The 26405-nt window shown below is 37.7% G+C and overlaps 1 protein-coding gene across 1 annotated transcript in view; it reads right to left on the minus strand.

The window, feature by feature from the left end:
• Positions 1 to 26405, minus strand: part of LOC141348527 (MAM domain-containing glycosylphosphatidylinositol anchor protein 2) — a 48347-nt gene that overhangs the window by 602 nt on the left and 21340 nt on the right. The window contains exons 5-9 of the mRNA XM_073852814.1: positions 13783 to 13803; positions 11173 to 11328; positions 8477 to 8638; positions 1916 to 2049; positions 623 to 722 (exon numbers count right to left, since the gene is read on the minus strand). Coding sequence (XP_073708915.1) covers positions 623 to 722; positions 1916 to 2049; positions 8477 to 8638; positions 11173 to 11328; positions 13783 to 13803 — 573 coding nt within the window. The remainder of the gene's footprint in view (positions 1 to 622; positions 723 to 1915; positions 2050 to 8476; positions 8639 to 11172; positions 11329 to 13782; positions 13804 to 26405) is intronic.

The raw sequence follows: 26405 nt of genomic DNA on the forward strand, positions 1-26405 counted from the left end.
TGCATTAATACTATAATGACAATTATTAATTATTTATTTTTATAAGTATATTTAATGGGTGCATTCAATGGATGCTCTCATCAGAACCAGAATGAAAAACTTATGTGCATCCTTGTTCATTTAATACCAGTTAATACCTACTAGACTCAGTAAAGAGCACCTAAAAACGTCTTTGTAATATTTTTCACAAATACTGTACGGTTGTTCAGAAATGTCTGAATTATTTCTCTGAATCATAATCATCCTCCAGTGCATATTATTACTGTAGCATTCTCATTTTCTAGATATCCACAATCTCACGCCGAGATCGATACGAAACATCTCTTCACAGTCACGCAGCTTTAAATATTAATAATAGAAACCCTGATGCCAAATAATAATGATTAACACATAACTTCACTACATGATTACAACTGTAGTTGGGCTCCGGAAGGAAGGTTTTTCATTTGTTTTCTGCGTTTCGCTCTCACCGTCGCTCTCTTGTCAATTCCAGCCCATTACCTGCCCTCATTTCTGTCTTTCTCGTTGTTTGTTCTCGTGTAATTACCGAGCTCTCTTGGACAAAATTGTGCTGCATGCAATTACAGCCTGGTTACCGTGGAGATGCACATTTGATACATACGATTGGACGGAGGGTCAGGACACTCCCCCTCTTCAAGCGTGACATCATCGATGGCAATGTCCCCCTCGATCCCGGGACCGCGGACGCCCTCGAATATCACCTGTGTGATGGAAAAATAGCACTAAATAAATAAAGCTCGTCTCAAGAGCCTCTTCTGGACTCGCTGAGGCTGTGCTGTAAGTGTGTTTTCAAAACACAGCATGACCTTGAGCCACTTACTGCTTCAAACAAAACATTTAGGATATAATGTTACATTAAAACATAAAAAAGTATCTTTTGCTCACCAAGACTGCATTCATTTGATGAAAAATAGAGTAAAAATTGTGAAATAGTTTTGTAATTCAAAGCAGCTGTTTTCAATATGAACATCTGCTAAAATGTAATTACTTTTGATGATCAAATCTGAATTTTCAGCATCATTGCTTTAGTTTTCAGTGTCACAGGAACCTTCAGAAATGATTCTAATATGCTGATTTGCTCCTTAAAGGGGAAAGTTTGAGATTTGGTGCTTTTTGGTGTTTCATAAAGTGTTTTTTCAGACTAGTGAAAAGAAAACACCCAAAAACCACTGTTGAGTGTTTCTTTTATAGCACTTTATCTATTTGTGTCAATAGATTTCAATTACAATGCATATTTTTAAAGGCCATTTTCTCAAAATGAGTTTTTTCTCGTACACTGAGCTTTAAATCTCCACTTCAGAAGCACTTACACACACAAAACATTAAATATTTATTCCTGTCAATATCCTGAAGGTTTTTAGAGAGGGATTTGTTTATATATAATTTCCTTATTATTTTATTTTATTTATTTTTGTACTAGGAATGTATGCAAATTAGCGCATATTTCCTTAAATAATGGCTCATTTGCATATTTAAACCTAACATTTTTTTTAATGCAAATAATTGTGCAATTATCAAAGTAATCAATCACCTGGGTAAGTAAGACTATTAGTTATTTCTTTTTTAAATTTATCAACGCACCTGCGGTGTCTCACCTTATGAAACATTTCTGATTATTATCTATTTTGAAAAAAGTTGAACTGCACAATATTTTTGTGGAAACTGTCATACATTTTTTTTTAGGATTTACAGATGAATAGAAAGTAAAAAAAACAGCATTTATTTGAAATATAAATCTTTTGTGACATTTTAAACATCTTTACTGTTACTTTTGATCAATTTAATGCATCTTCACTGAATAAAAACATCAATTAATATTCAAAACGGAGCTCAAATATCTTATAAATGCTGAATGAATGTGAATGTCTCCGTGTGATCTGTACAGTTCGCTCACCTGGAAGGAGGCAGTAGGATGGATGCTAATTTTGGCTTGTCTCCATCGGTCCCCTTGGTTCCCGCTGAGAGACCAGACTGGACCGGCATCTGAAGTCGACTGACCTTTCTGCTTCACAAATGCATTCAGAGTGCCTGCGGGAAAAATACAGTCAAATAATTTAACTGCTGACCCCCACAATGCCGTCCGTCAGAAGAATTGAAGAGTCTCTCAACCTTAATTCAGGTACAGTATAAACGCATTCTGCTGGCAGAGGACTGTACTTGGTTTCTACCTGGTTGAAGCTGTAGGTTAGTTCATTAACAATCAGGTTTGCTTTGGGTGCTTCGGAAAGGTGTGTGCAAATCTTAAGGCATGACTTATCTCATATTTTTAATGGATTGGTCAGTTTTGAGGTCTATTTTGCTTTTTTCAGACTAGTGAAATTCCAATCCATATCTTTAAAAGTTTGTTTCCCCACTTCAGCAGCACTTGCACACATTAAAACTTACAGTTTTATTCATATAAGATTTACATTTTTATTTTCCTAACATTTTATTCCTAAAACATGGTGGAAATTTACTTGTTTTCTGTCTGTTTACAGTATCTTCTGATAAAAAGAGAAATCCAAAATCCCCTCTGTAAAAACATTAAACTCTAATATGACAACAAAATCAAACAAGAATTCTGAACCAATGTTCAGACTAATGGAATGAAGACATTCAAAAATGCATTTTATTTTATCAGTTTGCATCTTTTTTAATTATAATGCATATCTTTAAAAGGTTTTTCCTCCACTTTAGCAACACTTACATACACCAAAACTTAGAGTTTTATTCTTATCTATATTCTGAAGATTTTTACTGAACGGTTTAATATATCATTCCCTTGATATATATTTATAATGTTATTCTTAAAACATTGTAAAAATGCATAGTTTCCTCTTCCTCTCTGTAAAAATCTTAAACCTTAATAAGACAACAAAATCAAACAAGAATTCTAAACCAAAGTTCAGACTAGTGGAAAGATGGCATTCAAAAATACATTGCATGTTATTTGCGTCTGTAGATTTCAATTACAAAGCATTTCTTTAAAAGATTTTTCCTCCATTTCAGCAACACTTACACTCACCTAAACTTAGAGTTTTATTCCTATCTATATTCTAAATAATTTTACTGAAGGCTTTGTTAATATATCATTCCCTTGATATATATTTAAAATGTTTCTAAAACATGGTGAAAATGCATTTATTTTCTGTCTGTTTACAGTATTTTTTGATAAAAAGAGAAATCCAAAATCCCCTCTGTAAAAACATTAAACTCTAATAGGACAACAAAATCAAACAAGAATTCTGAACCAATGTTCAGACTAATGGAATGAAGACATTCAAAAATGCATTTTATTTCATCAGTTTGCATGTTTTTTAATTATAACGCATATCTTTAAAAGGTTTTTCCTCCACTTTAGCAACACTTACATACACCAAAACTTACAGTTTTATTCTTATCTATATTCTGAAGATTTTTACTGAACGGTTTGTTAATATATCATTCCCTTGATATATATTTATAATGTTATTCCTAAAACATCGTAAAAACGCATAGTTTCCTCTTCCTCTCTGTAAAAATCTTAAACCTTAATAAGACAACAAAATCAAACAAGAATTCTGAACCAAAGTTCAGACTAGTGGAAAGATAGCATTCAAAAAGACATTGCATGTTATTTGCGTCTGTAGATTTCAATTACAAAGCATTTCTTTAAAAGATTTTTCCTCCATTTCAGCAACACTTACACTCACCTAAACTTAGAGTTTTATTCCTATCTATATTCTAAATAATTTTACTGAAGGGTTTGTTAATATATCATTCCCTTGATAAATATTTAAAATGTTTCTAAAACATGGTGAAAATGCATTTGTTTTCTGTCTGTTGACAGTATTTTCTGATTTATGTTATAAAAAGAGAAATCCAAAATCTCCTCTGGAAAAACCTTAAACTCTAATATGACAACAAAATCAAACAAGAATTCTGAACCAATGTTAAAACTAGTGGGAAGAAGACATTCAAAAATGCATTTTATTTTATCAGTTTGCATCTTTTTTATTTATAATGCATATCTTTAAAAGGTTTTTCCTCCACTTTAGCAACACTTACATACACCAAAACTTAGAGTTTTATTCTTATCTATATTCTGAAGATTTTTACTGAACGGTTTGTTAATATATCATTCCCTTGATATATATTTATAATGTTATTCTTAAAACATTGTAAAAATGCATAGTTTCCTCTTCCTCATCTTCTCTGTAAAAATCTTAAACCTTAATAAGACAACAAAATCAAACAAGAATTCTAAACCAAAGTTCAGACTAGTGGAAAGATAGCATTCAAAAAGACATTGCATGTTATTTGCATCTGCAGATTTCAATTACAAAGCATTTCTTTAAAAGATTTTTCCTCCATTTCAGCAACACTTACACTCACCTAAACTTAGAGTTTTATTCCTATCTATATTCTAAATAATTTTACTGAAGGGTTTGTTAATATATCATTCCCTTGATATATATTTAAAATGTTTCTAAAACATGGTGAAAATGCATTTGTTTTCTGTCTGTTGACAGTATTTTTTGATTTATGTTATAAAAAGAGAAATCCAAAATCCCCTCTGTAAAAACATTAAACTCTAATATGACAACAAAACCAAACAAGAATTCTGAACCAATGTTCAGACTAATGGAATGAAGACATTCAAAAATGCATTTTATTTTATCAGTTTGCATCTTTTTTAATTATAATGCATATCTTTAAAAGGTTTTTCCTCCACTTTAGCAACACTTACATACACCAAAACTTACAGTTTTATTCTTATCTATATTCTGAAGATTTTTACTGAACGGTTTGTTAATATATCATTCCCTTGATATATATTTATAATGTTATTCCTAAAACATCGTAAAAACGCATAGTTTCCTCTTCCTCTCTGTAAAAATCTTAAACCTTAATAAGACAACAAAATCAAACAAGAATTCTAAACCAAAGTTCAGACTAGTGGAAAGATAGCATTCAAAAAGACATTGCATGTTATTTGCGTCTGCAGATTTCAATTACAAAGCATTTCTTTAAAAGATTTTTCCTCCATTTCAGCAATACTTACACTCACCTAAACTTAGAGTTTTATTCCTATCTATATTCTAAATAATTTTACTGAAGGGTTTGTTAATATATCATTCCCTTGATATATATTTAAAATGTTTCTAAAACATGGTGAAAATGCATTTGTTTTCTGTCTGTTGACAGTAATTTTTTGATTTATGTTATAAAAAGAGAAATCCAAAATCTCCTCTGGAAAAATCTTAAACTCTAATATGACAACAAAATCGAACAAGAATTCTGAACCAATGTTAAAACTAGTGGGAAGTAGACATATTTAAAACACTGCGTTTTATCTATTTGCGTCTGTAGATTTTAATTACAAAGCATATCTTTTAAAAGGTTTTTCCTCCACTTCAGCAACACTTACATACTCAAAAACTTACAGTTTTATTCTTATTTATATTCTGAAGATTTTTACTAAAGGATTTGTTAATATACCATTCCATTGATATATAGTTAAAATGTTAATCACAAAACATGGTAAAAAAAAGTTGTTTTTCTATCTGTTGTCAGTGTTTTCTGATTTATGGAGTGATAAAAAAGAAATCCAAAATACCCTCTGTAAAAACCTTAAACTCTAACATGACAACAAAATCAAAACAGAATTCTGAACCAATGTTAAAACTAGTGGGAAGAAGACATTCAAAACACATTGCATTTTATCTGTTTGCATCTTTAGATTTTAATTACAATGCATGTCTTTAAAAGGATTTTTCTCCATTTCAGCAACTCTTACATACAACAAAACTTAGAGTTTTATTCTTATCTATATTCTGAAGATTTTTACTGAAGGGTTTGTTAATATTTTATTGGCTTGATATATAATTAAAATGTTTCTAAAACATGGTGGAAATGCACTTGTTTTTTGTCTGTTGACAGTATTTTCTGATTTATGGAATGATAAAAAAACCTAATATGACAACAAAATCAAACAAGAATTCTGAACCAATGTTCAGACAAATATAATGAAGACATTCAAAACACATTGCATTTGATCTATTTGGATCTGTAGGTTTTAATTACAGTGCATATCTTTAAAAGGTTTTTCCTCCACTTCAGCAGCACTTACATAGACCAAAACTTACAGTTTTATTATTATCTGTGTTCTTAAGATTTTTACTGAAGGGTTTGTTAAAATAAAATTCCCCTGATATATACTTAAATGTATCTAAAACATGGTGAAAATGCATCTGTTGACAGTATTTTCCGATTTATGGAGTGATGAAAAGAGAAATCCAAAATCCCCTCTGGAAAAATTTTGAAACTCTAATATGTCAACAGAATCAAACAAGAATATTAAATCTGGCTTCATCCAGTGATAAATTTGATGTTTTGGAAACTATGCAAATGAGTGCATATTTAATTTAAGTTACTTTGGATAAAAGCATCTGCTAAATGATTAAATGTAAATGAAAATGTTAAGTAGATAATTACTCATCTGCATATTTAAACATAACATTTCAGAAAATTTGTAACATTTGTAACATTTGTCGTAATGTAGCCAACTGTAATTAACCAACAGAGGAAGTATAGTTATATCGATAAGTTGTCATTCGACTACATTCCCAGGTAAGAGGAAAAGTTCTCAGAATGTTCTGGCAAAGTTCTTTTAAAGTTATATACAAACATTCATGGAATGTTCATTCAAAGTTACCTGTAATAATATTCTCAGAACGTTAGCACAAAAATGTTACTTATACATCGTTCATAGGACTTTTTTTCCCCCTGAAATCTTTTATTTGAACATTCATCTAACATTTTTTTTTAAATGTTGCAACTTGTTTCAGAACATTCAGAGAACGTTTAAAGAGTAACGTTCCCATAATGTTTGCAAACTGATCAAATGGAATTTTCCATTATTATTTGCATAACCAACAAATAACATTCAGATAACTTTCGCAAAACATATTTAACATACTGGGTTCACCATTAAAGTACTGCCTTAAACAAGACATCATGGTCAGGTTTAGATAGTCAGTCTGCTTAATCTTCCTGAGTGAAACACTTGTTAAGAGGAATGAAAGTGTTTCTGCTCATGTTAATGTGAGCGATATCCTCTTATCCTCTAAATCGCCTCGTCTCTCATTACATTCCAGCAGCGCTCCACAGGGATAACCCATCTGCTTTAGAGATGAATGAGGTTTTGTGGAGGTTCTGGACGTGACCGGCTCTATCGGCATGAGGAATGCAGCTAATGTTAACACTGTGACGCTGAGTGTTTACCATGAACTCTGGGATTTAGTCTAGTAAACAAACACAAAGAGACAGAACTCTACAGAAAAACTCAAAGTAATAGTCTCAGTGAGTGCAGGTAACGCCACTTCTGTCTGTCAGTCACACATCTAATAAATGCTGCTTCACAGAGCCTGTTTTTGTCTTTTTCACAGCTGTATATTTATGCAATGTATGCTTTTTTTAAAGGATAGTACAATATTTGGTCGAGATACAACTATTTGAAAGTCTGGAATCTGAGTGGGCAAAAAAATAAAAATATTGATAAAGTCGCCTTTAAAGTTGTCCAAATGAAGTTCTTACCAATGCATATACTAATAAAAAGTTTTGATATGTTTATGGTAGGAAATGTACAAAATATCTTCATGAAACCTGATCTTTACTTAATATCCTAATGATTTTTTGTCATAAAAGAAAAATCGATAATTCTGACTCATGCAATGTATTGTTGGCTATTTGCATATAAGTAATAAGAATACTTCAGGGTTGGTATTGCTATTTACTAACAACTATCAAAATTGTTTCCGGTCACTGAAATAAAATTAGAACAAACAAATAAATTAGAACAAAAAGTACTTTAACTTTAATTAAAAATAAAGTATTGTTGTTTTGGCAACTAAGCAAAATAATTTCTTAACTACTAAAACTACATTTCTAAATTTCTAAAACCGAAATAAATAAACTCTAATAAAAACAACAATAGGACATAACAAAATTATTAACTTATACTAAAATCAAAATGAAAGAATACACTTGATAACCCCCCCCTCCCCAACAAAAAACCCAACAAATTAAGATTAGTAATGTTGCTTTGGCCACTAACTGAAATAAACTGAAACAAAATAAATAGAAGCCAAATAGAATTATATATTAAAAAAAAAAAAAAAAATCCCCAAAAACTATCAAATTGAAAACTGAAAAATTTTCAGCAATAAAAAAAACTATTTTTGACAGTTCATCAGATCAAACTAAATATGGCCAAGCGGGGTTAGTTGTCACATGGTGTAATTCTAACTTCAGCAGTAGTTTTGTGTCACTTATATGTCATATAATAGTCCTATAATGCAGGCAATTGTGTGTAATAAAAGCAAAAATGGTAGAAACATCAACAGATTCATCAAGAGTTTTTTTTAGCAGCAGTGGATCTGTGTCAGGTGAAGTGAACATGTGACACATTACTATAGAAAGTCATAGCTCTTACCGATGTGTTTGCCATACATGTGGTAGTAGAAGCTGAAGCAGTACGCCGGCGGGCTGGTGATGCTGTAGGGGTTTTTGGGGGCCACGTTGAACGTAGGGCTCAGGAGACGAGCTGTATCACCCTCTTTACGAGGTCTGGACGTCTCAATGTACATGTAGAAACCTGATAACAACACAAACACAACGAGACACGTACTTACACACAGATATATTTGCACATTCTTCCAAATTCTCAGCAAACTTCATATACATATATATATATATATATATATATATATATACACATACACACACACACACTATATATATTTAATGCTTTTTAAAGGAGACTTTTCTGCTCATCAAGGCTGTGTTTATTTGATTAAAAATACAGATAAATACTGTAATATTGTGAAATGTTAATGCAATTTAAAAAAGTTGTTTTCTATTTTAATATACTTTAAAATTTTATTTATTCCTTTGATGTAATGCTGAATTTTCAGCATCATTACATCAGTCTTCAGTGTCAAATGATCCTTCAGAAATCATTCTAATATGCTGATTTATTATTAGTGTTTGAAACAGTTGTGCTGCTTAATATTTTCTTAATATAAAGAAAAAATACTTTTATTTAGCAAGGATGTGTTAAATTGATAAAAAGTGATAGTAAAGACTTATATTGATAGGAAAGGTTCCTATTTAAAATTTTCTATTTTTTAAAACTAAATTACTAAATATACTAAAAATAGACTAAAAATAGGTTTAGAAAATAAATGTACAAAAAATAATGAATGCTAAATAAAATGATAAAAAACAACATCTAATAAAAATGACAAATGCACATAAAATGACTGAAACTTTAAAACACACTAAAGCTAAAATAAAAGAAAAAAAGAAAAAATATATATAGTAATGCTAACTAACTGAAATAAAATTGCTAAAACTAAATTACTAAAACTGAAACAACAAAATTAAAAAACAAATAGAATTATGCAAAAACAAATAACTAGAAAAATGACAAATTTACATAACTCAATTCTTAAAGTAAAGATTTCTATTTGGAACAAATGTTGTTCTTTTTCAATTTTTATTAATCAAAGAATTCTGAAAAAGTATCACCAAACAAAATATTAAGCAACACAACTGTTTCCAACATTGAGGTTAAGTTATAAATCAGTATATTAGAATGATTTCTGAAGCATTACGTGACACTGAAAACTGGAGTATTGATGCTGAAAATGTAGCTTTGCATCACAGAAATAAATTATATTTTTAGGTGCATTAAAATAAAACATGTTATTTTGAATTGCAATAATATTTCATAATATCACTTTTTTTCCCTGTATTTTTGATCAAATAAATGGATGCAAAAAATATTTTTTTAAACTTTCTGATTCCATAAATCAACTGATTCATAAATGATTTATTACCATAGATGAATGATTTATCACTCGGTGTCAAAGTGAAGCGGATGTGTTTCCCAGCATTCCTCTCATTTCTATTGTAATGTGCGTCACGTTGAACGGCGCCGATGATTGTTCTTCAGATCGTGGTCTCATTGAAAGGTGGGCCGTGAAAAAGCCCTCCAGCCAAAATCAAACAGCGTTTCCTCTCCTGAATGAGATGAGTGCTAATTAAAGTCTCTATAGGACTCTTGAGGAGAATGAAACGCCGGACAGTCAGGAGTCATCAGGGTGATTAAAGCCAATGTATTATTTACACGTTAGCGGCGCTCCTTCCCACCGGAGCCTCCTGTCATCAAACGCGGCTCATGGCTTCATCCGCAGAGGACTTGGTCTCGGTTTGGGAACAGACAGCCCTTATCTGAAGCTGAATTTCTTCATCCCGATGAAATCACTCTTAACTAATTGGAACTCGGCGGATACGAATGCAATTCAAGATAACTTCACAAATCAGCTCCAGGATTAAAAACCTGCTGCTCGGCTCGGAAATTCCAGTGTGTTTTACATATTTTGTGTTCAATTAACTATATAGTTTATTATAAAGTAAATATGTTTCAGGGCAGACACTGCAGGCAAAAACGCAGTTTTTCATGGACTTATCAAGTTTGAGATTTTGAACTTTTAGTTTTTTTCAGACTAGTGGAAAGAAAACATCCAAAAGACACTTTTAAGTGTTTCTTTTATAGCACTTTATCTATTTGTGTCAATAGATTTCAATTACAATGCATATTTTTAAAGGATTTTTAAAGCCACAAATCTCCACTTTAGTAGCGCTTACACACTAAACTTTACATTTTTTATTACTGTCTATATCCTGAAGGTTTTTACAGAGGGATTTGTTCAGATATGATTTTCTTTTTTTTAATATACATTTTATTCGCCAAATAATGTAAATATGTATATATATATATTCTGAATTATGGCTTGACGAAATTAGAAAACCCCCTCTGTAAAATCTTTCGATCTCTAATATGTCAAATAAATTAATCAAGAACTGACCTCCTCCAGTGTTTAGATTTTTGTGCTAGAAATGCATGCAAATTAGTGCATATTTTATTAAATAATGGCTCACTTGCATATTTAAACCTAACATTTTAGAAAACTTGTAATACAAAAAATGTTTGCAATTATCAATGTAATCAATCAACTGGGTCAGTAAGGTGATAACTATTAGTTAATTTTTTTATGCTATTCACCTGCAGTGTCTCGCCTTAATATGTAAAAAAGATCATATCATATTTGTAATACATCATACCCTGTTTGGAGCCGCTGCGGTCTGTGCTGGGCCCCGTGTTGGGTGTGTATTTGGTGTCTCGTGTGGCTGCGCTGTGTCTCGTCCAGTCGAAGTCATCGTTCTTTTCTTGAGTGAACATGCAGATGGGATCTTCCTCAAAACTGCAGTGAAACTCTCCTGAGAAACAATGATAACATGGGTTATAGAGAGCGTGAACATGACAGAACATGAAATCTGTCATCATATATATATATATATATATATATATATATATATATATATAGATTATTTGATAAATTAATATTATCATATTTTTAAGGGGTTCAAGCATCAGCAATCGCAAAAATGATTGTGCAAACCAAACCATAGGTTGTAGAGACTTGAAACTTGGAGGGATGGTAGTACTCACACCCCCTACGATGTCACCAATGCTCGCCCCAATCGGCCTGACGGGGGCGCTACAGCGATCAAAAGTACGAAATCCCTCATAACTCCTAAACCCTCAGTCTCAATCCTTGGCTCATGGCAGACAAAATGCATGCCTCCATCACCCAGTTGCATTTTTTGAAAAACATATTTTTCCGAAATAGTGCTGGGTTTTTCGCCTGATCGGAACCAAACCATGCAGGAAGATTGTCTGGAGAATGAATATCAATAACTATCCAAAAAAAGTTGCACTTTCAACTAGGGCTGTGCAATTAATCGAAATTCAGTTTTGAATTTTGATTTTGGCTCCAAACAATTATGAAAATACAATTATCTAGATAAAACAATTATTGCTTCTGATTCTGCCCCCTTTGTGCGCTTTCGCTCCTTTATAAACTGGGTCACATGAAAATCAGTAACATCATGTAACGTGACTTGCATTAAAAATGGACCGTGCTTGAATTATTAATGTTTATTTGATGTCATGTTTTTAAAAGCACAAAAGAGAATTTGCACTGTTCTGTGTATGCGCTTAGAGATTAGAGATAATCTGCCAATGGGGTAAGAAAAATAATCTTGTTTTCTGTTTTTTTTTCTTCTGAAAACAAGACAATAATTTTTACTCGTCTAGAAAATCCTTCTTGATTTAAGAATTTCTGAATACTTTGGCTGGAAACAAGACAAAAAATCTAAGTAAGATTTTTTTTTGCAGTGTATAATAATTATTTCTTTATTTAATTATGTTTATTATTAATTATATTGTGTTTGTGTGTAATATACACATTGCACACATTACATTTACATATTTTCTAACTTACCGCTAATCATAACCCTAAATACAAAAGTGAAATTCAGCTAAAATCTCTTAATGACTCTTTATATTATCAGTGTAAACAGTGCTGCAGCAGCATTATCACTAACATTACATTACATCCTTATGTGACCCTGGACAACAAAACCAGTCATAAGGGTTAATGTTTTGAAATTGGGAATTATGCATCATCTGAAAGAATAAATAAACTTGTTACACTGCAAAAAATGATTTTCTTACTTAGATTTTTTGTCTTGTTTCCAGCCAAAATATCTAAAAATTCTTAAATCAAGAAGGATTTTCTGGACGAGTAAAAATTATTTTCTTGTTTTCAGAATAAACATGCCAAAATTAAGTTATTTTTTCTTAGAACAAGCAAAATAATCTGCCAATGGGGTAAGAAAAAAAATCTTATTTCAAACAGAAAACAAGATTATTTTTCTTACCCCATTGGCAGATTATTTTGCTTGTTTCAAGAAGAAACACACTTAATTTTGACTTTTTTTTTTTCTGAAAATAAGACATTAATTTTTACTCGTCTAGAAAATCCTTCTTGATTTAAGAATTTTTAGATATTTTGGCTGGAAACGAGACAAAAAATCTTAGTAAGAAAAGCATTTTTTGCAGTGTAGGATTGGGCTGAGATACAACTATTTGAAAAACTGTAATCGGAGGGTGCAAAAAAAATCTAAATATTGAGAAAATCGCTTTTAAAGTTGTCCAAATTAAGTTTTTAGCCATGCATATTACTAATAAAAAATTAAGTTTTGATATATTTATGGTTGGAGATGTACAAAATATTTTCATGGAACATGATCGTTACTTAAAATCCTAATGATTTTTGGTATAAAAGAAAAAAACCCCTGTAATTTTGACCCTATGTTTTGTGCTTCTGGTTCACATATGAACTTAACACACAGGATTGTTCTGAAGCGAGCTTCTTCATCAATGCCTGAGCGAGTAAACCATATCAGGACTGTCATTAACACCATAACACATTGAGCAGGACGATTCCAGCATCGGACTCTCTAAATGCTCCGTCCGCTGTTCTGAGGAGCGGCTGCAGTCATTGGGATTCAGCAGGAGCTGTTTGTTGATAAATATTCATTGATTTGATTGAACTCCAGCAGGAGCGGAGCAGAGCGTGACCTTCAGACGCTGGAGCTTTTCTGCTGACGGCCGGAGGAGAGACGCTCTTCACTATAGAGAATATAAACTGAGACTTTAACCTCACCACTAAAACTAACACATCCTCAAGAACACCTGAGACAAAACTAAGCACCGCACAGAGAACAGCGCAAATACTTCATATCAGATTCTTCACTCCTCAGAATAAACGATCAGCTCTAAGAAATAAAAGAAAGAAAGAAAGGAATAAATAAACAAATACTCACTCAGATGAGGATTGATGGGAGCTGTAAAGAGAAAAGATGTAAACATTCAATTAATGAACATTTTCCAAATTGACCATATAATTGACCAAAAAACCAATATGAAAAGCAAAATGAATAAATAAATACAATTACTAAATTGCAGAAATTGTTAGTAAATTTTACTAATAATTACAAAGAAACAGCAAGTTTGTTTTGACTCGTAATTTCAAAAGGACTGAAATTGTATTTTGTTGTAAAAATACTCAAATATATATATATTTTTTAATTTATGACTGAAGAATATTTTTATAGATATTTTGACATTTATTTAAAAAATTTTTTTTGTAACATTTTAACCTAATTACAAAGAAACAGTAAGTAACACTGAATGAAAATTTTATTAAAATAGTATTTTGTTGGAGTATAAAAATACTCCAATAAATTTCTGAAAAATCTTTTTTAAAGATATTTAAAGCGTGCTTAACTTTTTTTTAATAAATGTTTGTTATTTTCTTTTTATTTCCAATTTATAAAATATTTTTTTGTGTGAGGATTTATTTATTTCTTCACACACAAAATAAATAAAAAAAAAACTACACAAGAATGTGATAATTATAATGTATTTAACAACTATTTAAAATGTTTTTGTTTAAATAAATAAATAAATAATAAATATAGACAGTATTTTTTACTGCTTGTTAAATTGAAAACAGTATTTGCACTTTTTTACCATTTACAAACAGTATTTTTTACTATTTTATATTACTTTTACTATTTTTATTACACTTTTACACTACATGTAAAACATTTTTCCTAATTTGTTAAAAAATGTAATTTTTTAAAATATTTATTGTAACATTGTAACAATTACAAAGAAACAGCAAGTAACACATTGAATGAAACACGTAATTGTGAAAAACGTCTTGGTTACGTATGTAACCCTCGTTCCCTGAAGGAGGGAACGGAGACGTCACGTCGGAGACCGACGAATTGGGATATCGCTTTAGAGATACCAATCCTCTTCGTGTGTAAACTAAACGAGCCAATGCACATTGGCATGCATGATTGCATCCAGCTGTCGCTGATCACAGCGTGAGCATAAATACACAGCAGGTGCAATGCATAGACAGGATTTCGCTGAGGAGCCGAGCTTGGGTCCGGCCGCACAGCGGTGGTACAGCAGCTGAGGCGACGGGACGTGACGTCTCCGTTCCCTCCTTCAGGGAACGAGGGTTACATACGTAACCAAGACGTTCCCTCTCAGTCGGTCTCTACGACGTCACGTCGGAGACCGACGAATTGGGATCCCTAGCAAAGCGCCGCAGCTGCTGCCCCCCTCCAGTGTCCTGAGCAAGCCACCTGGCCTCCAATTTTTGCTAAGGCCAAGGGCGGATCAGAAAAGACCAGTCACTGTATAACATAGCACTACCTACTTAGTGAAGCTGGAGCACTGGGAACGTGCGGAGCTCCCACCCATCCCGCAGGAGGTTCGGAGCAATACGCATATGGCTCAATTAGGACATATGGAAGAATGGAGGTGATTGAACCCTCGTGAAGATGGTAGAAGGTTACCGGGGAAACACGGTCTCTGTGGGTACCGTGGAAGACATATGGGATTCACTTAAGTCTCTCATGTATCCTAAGCCTTCTATCGGTTCTAAAGATTCATCGAGAGAGGCCTGGCGCCTAGACGCTCCGCTACGTCTGGAGCCGAGGAAGGAGGACTCGACAGGGTCTTCATGGACACTCTGGAGAAGATAGCAAGCCGACCTGAGCCAGTGCCTCTCAGTGCTTCTACCCGTTTGAGGTGAGAACACAGGAGGAGACTGGCTCTACACGAAGGCTATAAAACCTAGCGAACGTGTTAGGGGTCGCCCAACCCGCAGCTCTACAAATGTCAGATAGCGAGGCGCCACGAGCCAGCGCCCAGGAGGATGCAATACTCCTAGTAGAGTGAGCTCGCAACCTGAGCGGGCAGGGCACGCCCTGAGCTTGATAAGCCAAGGCGATGGCATCCACTATCCAGTGTGCCATCCTCTGCTTGGAGACGGCCTTCCCCTTCTGCCGTCCTCCGTGACAAATAAAGAGCTGATCTGAGGTCCTGAAGCTTTGCGTCCGGTCGACGTAGCATCTTAATGCTCGGACGGGACAAAGCAAAGCTAGGGCTGGGTCTGCCTCCTCCGGGGGCAGCGCTTGCAGGCTCACCACTTGGTCCCTGAAGGGAGTAGTGGGAACCTTGGGCACGTAGCCAGGCCGGGGCCTCAGGGTTACCTGGGAATCTGCCGGCCCGAACTGAAGGCACGAATCGTCGACCGAAAACGCCTGCAGGTCCCCTACCCTCTTGATGGAGGCCAATGCCAGCAGGAGCAGAGTCTTCATAGAGAGATACTTCAGCTCGACTGACTGTAAAGGCTCAAAGGGGACCCGCTGTAGTGCTGTGAGCACCAGAGACAGGTCCCAAGAGGGTACGGAGGGGGGCCTAGGAGGATTTAACCTCCTGGCTCCCCTGAGAAACCTGACGACCAGGTCGTGCCTACCTACTGACCTTCCTTCAACGGGGTCATGGTTTGCAGAAATAGCGGCCACATAGACCTTAAGGGTGGAGGGTGACAGCCTACGCTCCAACCCTTGCTGCAAAAAGGTAAGCACGACTCCGACCGAGCATCTTCGGGGATCCTCATTTCTTGAGAAAGCCCATTCGACGAACAGGTTCCACTTCAAGGCGTAAGCATGTCTCGTGGATGCAGCTCTCGCCGAAGTGATGGTGTCTACCACTCCTTGGGGTAGATCACTCAGAACCTCCGCGTCCCGTCCAGGGACCAGACATGTAGTTTCCAGAGGTCTGGACGCGGGTGCCACAGGGTGCCCCGTCTCTGAGTCAGTAAATCCTTCCTCAGAGGAATCCGCCAGGGAGGGGCTGTCGCGAGGAGCATCAGTTCTGGGAACCAGGTCCGAGTAGGCCAGTAAGGCGCCACTAACAGGACCTGCTCCTCGTCCTCCCTGACCTTGCACAGTGTCTGTGCGAGAAGGCTCACTGGGGGAAACGCATACTTGCGAAGGCCCCGTGGCCAGCTGCATGCCAGGGAGTCCGTGCCGAGTGTACCCTCGGTCAGGGAGTAAAAGAGCTGGCAGTGGGACGTCTCTGGAGAAGCAAACAGGTCTACCTGAGCTTTCCCGAAACGTCTCCAGATCAGCTGGACCGACTGGGGATGGAGTCTCCACTCTCCGGGAAGCGCAGCTCGTGAGAGCTCGTCGGCTGCACGGTTGAGCAAACCCGGAATGTGAATGGCACGAAGCGACCTCAGATGCTTCTGACTCCAGAGGAGGAGAGAACGGGCGAGCTGCGACATGCGACGGGAGCGTAGACCACCTTGTCGGTTGATGTACGCAACGGTCGCAGTGTTGTCCGTACGGACCAGCACGTGTTTGCCTCGAAGGCGCCCTTTGAGACGGTTCAAGGCAAGGCGTACTGCCAGCAGCTCTAGGCAGTTGATATGCCAGTGTAGCTGGGGGCTCGTCCAAACCCCCGACACTGCCTGCCCGTTGTACGTGGCTCCCCAACCGGTGGTGGAGGCATCCGTGTGTACCACAGCGTGCCTGGAGACCTGTTCTAAGGGAACTCCTGCCCGAAGAAAAGCTAGGTCTGACCACGGGGTGAAGGTTAGGCGACAGGCCGAGGTTACTTTGACCCGGAGAGTGCCGCGCTGCCACGCTCTCCTCGGGACTCGGCCATGAAGCCAGTGCTGAAGTGGCCTCATATGGAGCAGGCCAAGCGGTAAGACTGCCGTAGCTGCTGCCATATGCCCCAGGAGCCTCTGAAACTGTTTCAGTGGGACCACTTCTCTGCTCTTGAACGTATTCAAGCAGTTCAGCACCGACTGAGCCCGCTCTTGCGTGAGGCGAGCTGTTTGGCTGACCGAGTCCAGTTCCACACCAAGAAAAGAGATCCTCTGCACGGGGGAGAGTTTGCTCTTTTCCCAGTTGACCCGAAGGCCCAAGCGGGCGAGGTGTGCCAACACCAGGTCCCTGTGTTCGCATAACTGCTCTCGAGAGTGTGCTAGTATCAGCCAGTCGTCGAGGTAGTTGAGGATACGAACGCCCTGTTCCTTGAGGGGAACAAGGGCCGCCTCCGCGACTTTCGTGAAGACACGGGGGGAGAGGGACAGCCCGAAGGGCAGGACCTTGTACTGATATGCTCTGCCTTCGAACGCGAACCGCAGAAATGGTCTGTGGCGCGGAAGGATCGAAACATGAAAGTACGCGTCCTTCAGGTCGATCGCTGCGAACCAATCCTGGGGACGAACACATCTGAGGATGTGTTTTTGTGTGAGCATTCTGAAAGGTAGCTTGTGAAGAGCTCGATTCAAGATGCGCAGGTCCAGGATCGGTCGTAAACCGCCGCTTTTCTTGGGTACTATGAAGTAGGGGCTGTAAAACCCTGTCTTCATATCGGCTAGAGGGACCGGCTCTATTGCTTTCTTCGCCAGCAAGGTAGCAATCTCTGCCCGTAGGACAGGGGCATCTGCTACTTTCACTGTAGTGAAGTGGATGCCCCTGAACCGAGGCGGACGCCGGGCGAACTGAATCGCGTAGCCGAGCCTGATGGTCCGGAGGAGCCAGCAAGACGGACTGGGAAGCCCTCTCCAGGCCCCCAGCCAACGTACAAGAGGGACCAGCGGGACCACTGACGTACCTGCGGGGGGGCAGCGAGGTGGAACGCAGGGACCCCGCTCGGGCGTCTCTATGCCGGTCCGAAGCGGGGTCAGGGTGTCTGTGTGTGGTGTGTGCAAGACATTTACCTGCGTTCTGGCAGCTGGTGCGTGAGTAGTCCGTCTTACCGCACTCTCCAACCGCCCAGCGCCATTTGCTGGCGGGAGGGGAGAGGGGGTGAAGCCCGGGGCTAACCCGTGCAACACCCGCTGTCCCCTCTGGGGACCCAGAGATAGTAGAAACTGCTCTTTTATTGAAAATTTGGGTGTCACCGACCGTGAGGCCGATGACGGGTTTCTTAAAAGAAACTTTTTTAAAGGAAACAAAAGATTCTCCGCCCGGCCCTCCTCCGGGGGAGGGAGTGGTGCGATCACCATCTCCCGAAGAGCAGCTTCCTCCATCTCTGGGTCGCCCGTCTCAGGGACGCTTGTTCTTGCGTTTCCCACTGGTCTTGGTGGGAGCCTGGACGGGCGGGGCGGCCGCCCTGGGACCGGCTCCACGGCGCCGCCGTGAAGGCTGCTGCGCAGGCTGCTGTGGAGCGGGGGCGGAGGCAGGGGGCCGCCCTCGGCGACGAGCAGACCGAGGTGCCGCCGGCGGCTGGGTGGAGGCAGCAGCGGGAGCACGCCGGGGCAGGATATGACTGATGGCCTCAGTCTGCTTCTGGGCGGCCGAAAACTGCTGGGCGAAGTTTTCGACCGCGTCGCCGAAGAGGCCGGTCTGGGACACGGGGGCATTCAGGAACCTGACCTTGTCTGCTTCCCTCATGTCGGCCAGACACAGCCAGAGATGGCGTTCCTGGACCACCATCGTGGACATCGCACGACCCAGAGACCGCGCCGTAACCTTCGTCGCTCGTAGCGCGAGGTCCGTAGCGATACGGAGTTCACGTAGAACTTCCGGGTCGTGACCACCCTCGTACAGGTCCTTCAGTGCCTGGGCCTGATGGACCTGTAACAACGCCATAGCGTGTAGGGCGGAGCCAGCAGCGCCACAAGCCGTGTAGGCACTGCCGATCAGAGCCGACGAGTGCCTACAGGCCCGGGAGGGGAGCAACGGGTTGCCCCGCCAGGTGGAAGCGGCGCCGGGACACAATTGCATCGCCACCGCACGCTCCACCGGCGGGACAGCCGCGTACCCCCGCGCTGGTCCGCCATCAAGGGTGGTGAGGGAGGACGTGCCACTGGAGCGGTTTCTGGCAGTAAAAGGTGCCATCCACGTCCCAGTAAGCTCATCATGCACCTCCGGGAAGAAGGGCACTGGGGTGGGACGCTGAGAACCAGCGCGGGCCACCCCAAGATACCAGTCATCCAGCCGAGAGGGGTCGGGACGTGATGGAGGGTTCCATTCAAGCCCTACCCTCTCGGCGGCCCGGGAAAGCATAGCCATCATCTCGGGGTCGGTATCCGGCACCGCTGACCGCCCAGTGGACGGCAGCGATCCGGAATCGTCCTCCCCCGAGAAGTCTGGCTCACCCCCCGATGCAGCGATTGACATCCGGTCGTCAGGGGGAGCCCCAAAAGTAATGAGCGGTGCCTCACGAAGAGGACCCGAACACTCTTCTGGGAGCTCCAGATGGAACGGGCTGTCGGTGGAAGGAGGAACCCCCAGCGGATCACCCGCCGGGAAATTCCCCACCGTCACCGTCAGACCAGTCAGCCCTCTGCCAGAGGTAGAGTCCCCCCGGCGTTTGCCGGGGGGAACGGTAGATCTGGGCAGAGGAACTGGCACCCCGCCCCTTTGCAGGAAGCGGAGTCTGGTCCGCAGCTCCGTGATGGACATGCCGCCGCAATGACAGCATGACTCATCCACAAACGCCGCCTGAGCGTGCTCAATACCCAGACACGTCAGACAGCGATCGTGACCATCACCTGGCGCCAGGTAACGACCGCATCCAGAAACGCACGGGTGAAACGGCATTGTGTTTCAAATGCCTCGTCTTTAAAAAGACGTTCACCCGTGATACTCTTTTAGAAACTGCTCTAATGCTGAAGCACACAGGGGAGATGGCCGCTGCGACACAGAAGGCAGGTAGTGCAATCCTTGACTGCGCGCTTTTTCCACCCACAGGAGACCACCACCGCTGACGCGCCGTACCGCCAACACCGCAGTAAGAGTTCTAGAAGAATGGCTCGTTGCGTCTCTCTCAAAGAAGATCGGCTCCGATGCGAAATGCTGTCTATGCATTGCACCTGCTGTGTATTTATGCTCACGCTGTGATCAGCGACAGCTGGATGCAATCATGCATGCCAATGTGCATTGGCTCGTTTAGTTTACACACGAAGAGGATTGGTATCTCTAAAGCGATATCCCAATTCGTCGGTCTCCGACGTGACGTCGTAGAGACCGACTGAGAGGGAACTAATGAACTTGTATTTTGCTGTAAAAATATTTAAAAGGGTACTTAACTATTTATAACTATTTGTCATTTTATTTTTATTTTATATTTATAAGCAATGTTTTGTGTGAGCATTTAATTATTTCTCACACATTACAAAATAAATAAATCAAATGTATTTACCAACTATTTATAAACATTTCATTTAAATAAATAATATAAACAGTATTTTTTACAGCTTGTAAAATAATAAACATGAAAAGAATGTTAAAAACTGTATTTTTTAATACTATTTTTATATTACTTTCAATATTTTAATATTTTATTATTTTCACACTTTTCCTAATAAAAGAATAAATATTTTAAATAACATGTAAACTGCATTTTTTCTTAATTTTAAAAACCTTTTTAACTGCATTTTTAAACATTTATTGTAACATTTACAAAAAAGTCATATTATTTGCACTATTTTAATTAACATGTTTCCGCAATTACAAAAAACCCCAAACATTTATTTTAGCACTTTTATTTATTTATTTATTTATTTAAACATTTTCCCATCTGAAGTGTGCTTTTATATAGAGCACAGTGTTCAGTCTGTTAGAGGAAGCTGAGCAAACATGTGAAAATCCACTGTAACCAAAGCAATTAGCTGCTTTAAAGGATTAGTTCACTTTCATAACAACAATGCACAGATAATGTACTCACCCCCTTGTCATCCAAGATGTTCATGTCTTTCTTTCCTCAGTCGTAAAGAAATTATGTTTTTTTGAGGAAAACATTTGAGGATTTCTCTCTTTATAATGGATATGGATGGAGCCCCGAAGTTTGAACTTCCGAAATGCAGTTTAAATGCAGCTTCAAAATGCTCTAAACGATCCCAGTCGAGGAGGAAGGGTCTTATCTAGCGAAACGATCGGTTATTTTCGAAACAAATTGACAATTTATATACTTTGTAACCTCAAATGCTCGTCTTGTCTTATCTCTGCGCAGCTCATGTGAAGTCTGTGTGATTGGGGTAAATACAGTTAGGGTACGTCTAAAAACTCCCATCTGGTTTTCTTCCCTAACTTCAAAATCGCCTTAGATCGCTGCAAAAGTACCGACATAGTGTTTACAAAGTGAACATACAAAGAAACTCAAACTCCCTTTACAAAAAAAGGTAAAAACAGCATTATAGGACGATTTTGACATTGAAGACATAAACCAGATGGGAGTTTTTAGACGTACCCTAACTGCATTTACCTGAATCACAGACTTCACATGAGCTGCGCAGAGATGAGACAAGACCAGCATTTGAGGTTACAAAGTATATAAATTGTCAATTTGTTTCGAAAATAATCGTTTCGCTAGATAAGACCCTTCCTCCTCGACTGGGATCGTTTAGAGCATTTTGAAGCTGCATTTAAACTGCATTTCGGAAGTTCAAACTTCGGGGCTCCATCCATGTCCATTATAAAGAGAGAAATCCTCAAATGTTTTCCTCAAAAAAACATAATTTCTTTACGACTGAGGAAAGAAAGACGTGAACATCTTGGATGACAAGGGGGTGAGTACATTATCTGTGCATTGTTGTCATGAAAGTGAACTACTCCTTTAATGAGTCTGACAGACAAACGCAGCTTCAGCTCTGATCTGAGATCATGTGAAACTACAGACGACATGAAACCACTTTCACAGCCGCTGTGATGGTCTTCTGCTCATCACTGACTGGCGTCTCCAGAGGAGCATGAATGCATTAGCGTCAGCGTGAGGAACTGATGTAACGCCGTGAAATGCTGGATTCTCCGACTGACAAAACCAGCCGCTCGCAGCAAACAAACCACAGACCGAGAGAAAACATCATCACAAACCACCGATGAACGCAGGAGAAAACACAAGCCTGTTACAAAACAAGGCCTTACTGAAAGGAGTCTTATTTATTAATGTCGTTTGTTTAAGAACGTAAACATATACACATATACTCATAAAAAAATTAAATAAACGTCATTTTTTTTACATTCAAATTGAAATGATTAAATATAATTATCACCTTTTCCCCTGGATTTATTCATTTAAATTAACATTAACTACATAAAAAGTTTGTCAAGAATAACTTTGAAGTTGGCTTTAGAAAGCTAAAACGGGAAGTTAGAAATAGCTTTAAAAGCAAGGAGTTTGAAGGTTTTCAGTTGAAGTAGTTTTTAAAGATTTCATAGACAGCATGCTAGCATGTTACTAACATGATTAACATGTAACTAGCGTTTTGTTATAATGATTAGCAAGTTACTAGCATGTTTCTAGCATGATTAACAAGTTAATAGCATATTATTAGCATGTCGTTAGCATGATTAAAATGTTGCTAGCATGATTATCAAGTTACTAGCATGTCGTTAGTGTGATTCTAGCATGATTAACGAGTTACTAGCATTTTGTTAGCATGTCGTTAGCATGATTATCATGTTGCTAGCATAAATAACATGTTACCAACATGTTGTTAACATGTTTCTAGCATGATTATCAAGTTACTAGCATTTTGTTAGCATGACTCCAGCATGATTAGCAAGCTACTAGCACGTCGTTAGCATGGTTTTATCATGGTTTGCATGTTACTAGCATTTTGCTAACATGTTTATCATGTTGTTACCATGGTTATCAAGTTACTAGCATGTTAGTATGATTCTAGCATGATTAACAAGCTACTAACATGATTTTACCATGATTAGCATGTTACTGGCATATTTAGCATGTTTCTAGCATGTTGTTAGCATGGTTATAAAATTACTATCATGTTGTCAGTATGATTCTAGCATGATTAGCATGTAACTAACATGTTACCATGATTATCAAGTTGCTAACATGTTAGTATGATTCTAGCATGATTAGCAAGCTAGCATGTTGCTAGCATTATTCTAGCATGATTAGCATTTTACTAGCATGTTTCTGGCATGATTAACATGTTACTAGCATGTGGTAAACGTGATTCTATTGTTAAAAGCATGTTTCTAGCATGATTAAGCTACTGTCATGCTGTTAATGTGATTCTATCATGATTAGCATGTTGTTAACATGTTTAACATTTTACTAACATGTTAGCATGATTTGTGAATCACTAGCATGTTGTTAACATGATTCCAGCATGGTTAACATGTTTCTAGCATGATTAGCATGTTGTTAGCATGTTTTTAGCATGATTAGCATGTCACTAGCATGCTGTTAGTATGATTCTAGCATTATTTGCAAGTTACTAGCAAAGCATGATTAGCATGTTTCTAGCATTATTAGTATGTTACCTGCATGTTAGCATGTTTTCAGCACGATTAGCTTGTTACTAGCATATTAGCCTGTTCCTAGCATGATTAGCAAGCTACTAGCATGTTGCTAGTTGCTAGGCTTGTTTAGTGATAGATTAAATGAGTTTAAATGGATTATAAATACAGTTCATAGAAGAGAAGCTTGATTGAGTCTCCAAGGATTCTGGGAGTTTTGACATTTTGTCATTGTAAGTCTAGTCTTTTTCAAGCCAACTTGATAAACATAAATCGAAAGTTTGTAAATATAAATGTTTAAATAAAAAAAAAATAATAATATTACAAAACAATGTTCCTATAAGGCCATTTCTTCTGATTTATTGTTTAATTTGATTTAAAAAACATAAATCTAGAGTTAGGTTTTATATATATTCGTGCATGTTGCATGATCAAGACATCAAGAACGGAAGCTGTACAGCTGTAGTAAACAATGTGGAAACTATCGGCTCTTGATTCAGTCAGTTATTTTCCTGAAACACTACGCAGACCGTCAGAAAGAAAGCGGTGATCGATTGGTGTCACGCTGAATGGATGCGGCGCATCAGCTTAACCTCACAACAATGTTAAAGCTGACTGATTCATGAAACGCTCTGGTCTACTGAAACAATTGATTTAATGCAGTCGATTAAACGTGCTAATCACAGATCATTCCTGAGAAACACACTGTTATTATAAAACATCCACACAACAAAACTACTCCTTCAGAAACACCACAACACGATTAAACCACCAGACACGCCGCTAATGAACGTCCCACTGAACAAAACACTCCAGAACCTGACACTAAAACACTTCAGCATGCAACACACACACACACACACACGCGCACGCGCACACGCAGACGCAAACGCACACGCACACGCACACGCAGACGCAGACGCACGCGCACAGCCAACGCGCACGCGCAGACGCAGACGCAGACGCAGACGCACACGCACACGCACATTATTAAAAACAACAATTAGACAACAATTAGATAGAAATTTCTTTTTTTGGAATATGCATTGTTGTATTTATCTTTAGATTTATATTAAAAAACATGTATTCATATTTGAAGACATATTAGTTTTTAAATTGTTTATTCATTTTAAATAAAAAATTACATTTTTTAAATATTTATATTATATTAAAAATATTTATATTAAAAAAAATCATATTTAAAGACATAGGCTTCGTGTTTTTAATTATATTTATTCATATTGTAAATTAGATTTTTGATATTTAAAATGATATTTAATCATTAAATGTTTTTAAAATGATAAAAAAATAGAAAAATGTCTTGTATTTATTTTTAGATTTATATTTAAAAATATATTTAGACTTAGGCTTAGTTTTTAAAATTATATTTATATTTTAATTATATTTATTTATATTAATAAACAATAAATATATAAAACAATGGATTAGACTTTTTATTATATTTAATCATTTCAAATGAAATTAAATAACATTTCTAATCATTAAACAACAAATCAGTGGTCTTTTAGGAGCATGTATTTTTTATATAGATTAAAATGTATTTTATTTTTTAAAAATTACATTTTTATTTTTCATTATTATCATACTTAATATATATTTTTTTAATTATTAAACAGTAAAACAGAAAAAAAAAAACCTTTTTGGACTTTCTGTTGCTATTCTTGTTGTTTTGAACAAAAAGCATGAAAGCTCTGTCTTTTTGTCTTGGATTTTACAGACGACTACTAAAATGTCTTTGATCATTATCGTCAGAATCATAATCAGACGATCCCTTCATATGGAGAGCTCCAGCTTCAGATGAAACACAAATAATGTCATGAAGATCGATGTGCAAACATCTGAAGTGTTTGTGGACTTCCTGAGCTTTTCAGTGACATAAAATTGAGCATTGGAGGATTACAGACATCAGCCTACATTCATCTGAACATTTGTGAACAATCCACAGAACAATAAACGCCGTAAACAGTAAAGAAGAAGCGTTTCTAAGAAATTATGTGTTTACAGCTTCATTATCATATCTGTGAGAATCAGCTTTCGAAGACAAAACCGATCTTTCCTGGAATCGACGGCTCTATTGTCTAACTCTCATTCAGTCTCTGAGTTGTCTGCGCCTTTGTGTTTGAGACAGAAAATGTGAAAGGTGTTTTGTTTAGTCTTCATTGTTTCCAAGAAATGTTTTGCCACTGAGAGAGAAAAAAGAAAAAACAAAGAAAAAAATTACATGTTCCAGATCAGATTCATAGCCCTCATAACCCTAAATCTGTGCCATTTTCTATTTGCACATAAACACGGGTTAATAGTAATATGAAATTTTAGTTTTAGATTTAAAA

The sequence above is a fragment of the Garra rufa genome, chromosome 13 (assembly GCF_049309525.1).
Source record: "Garra rufa chromosome 13, GarRuf1.0, whole genome shotgun sequence".
Classification (NCBI taxonomy): Eukaryota; Metazoa; Chordata; class Actinopteri; order Cypriniformes; family Cyprinidae; genus Garra; species Garra rufa.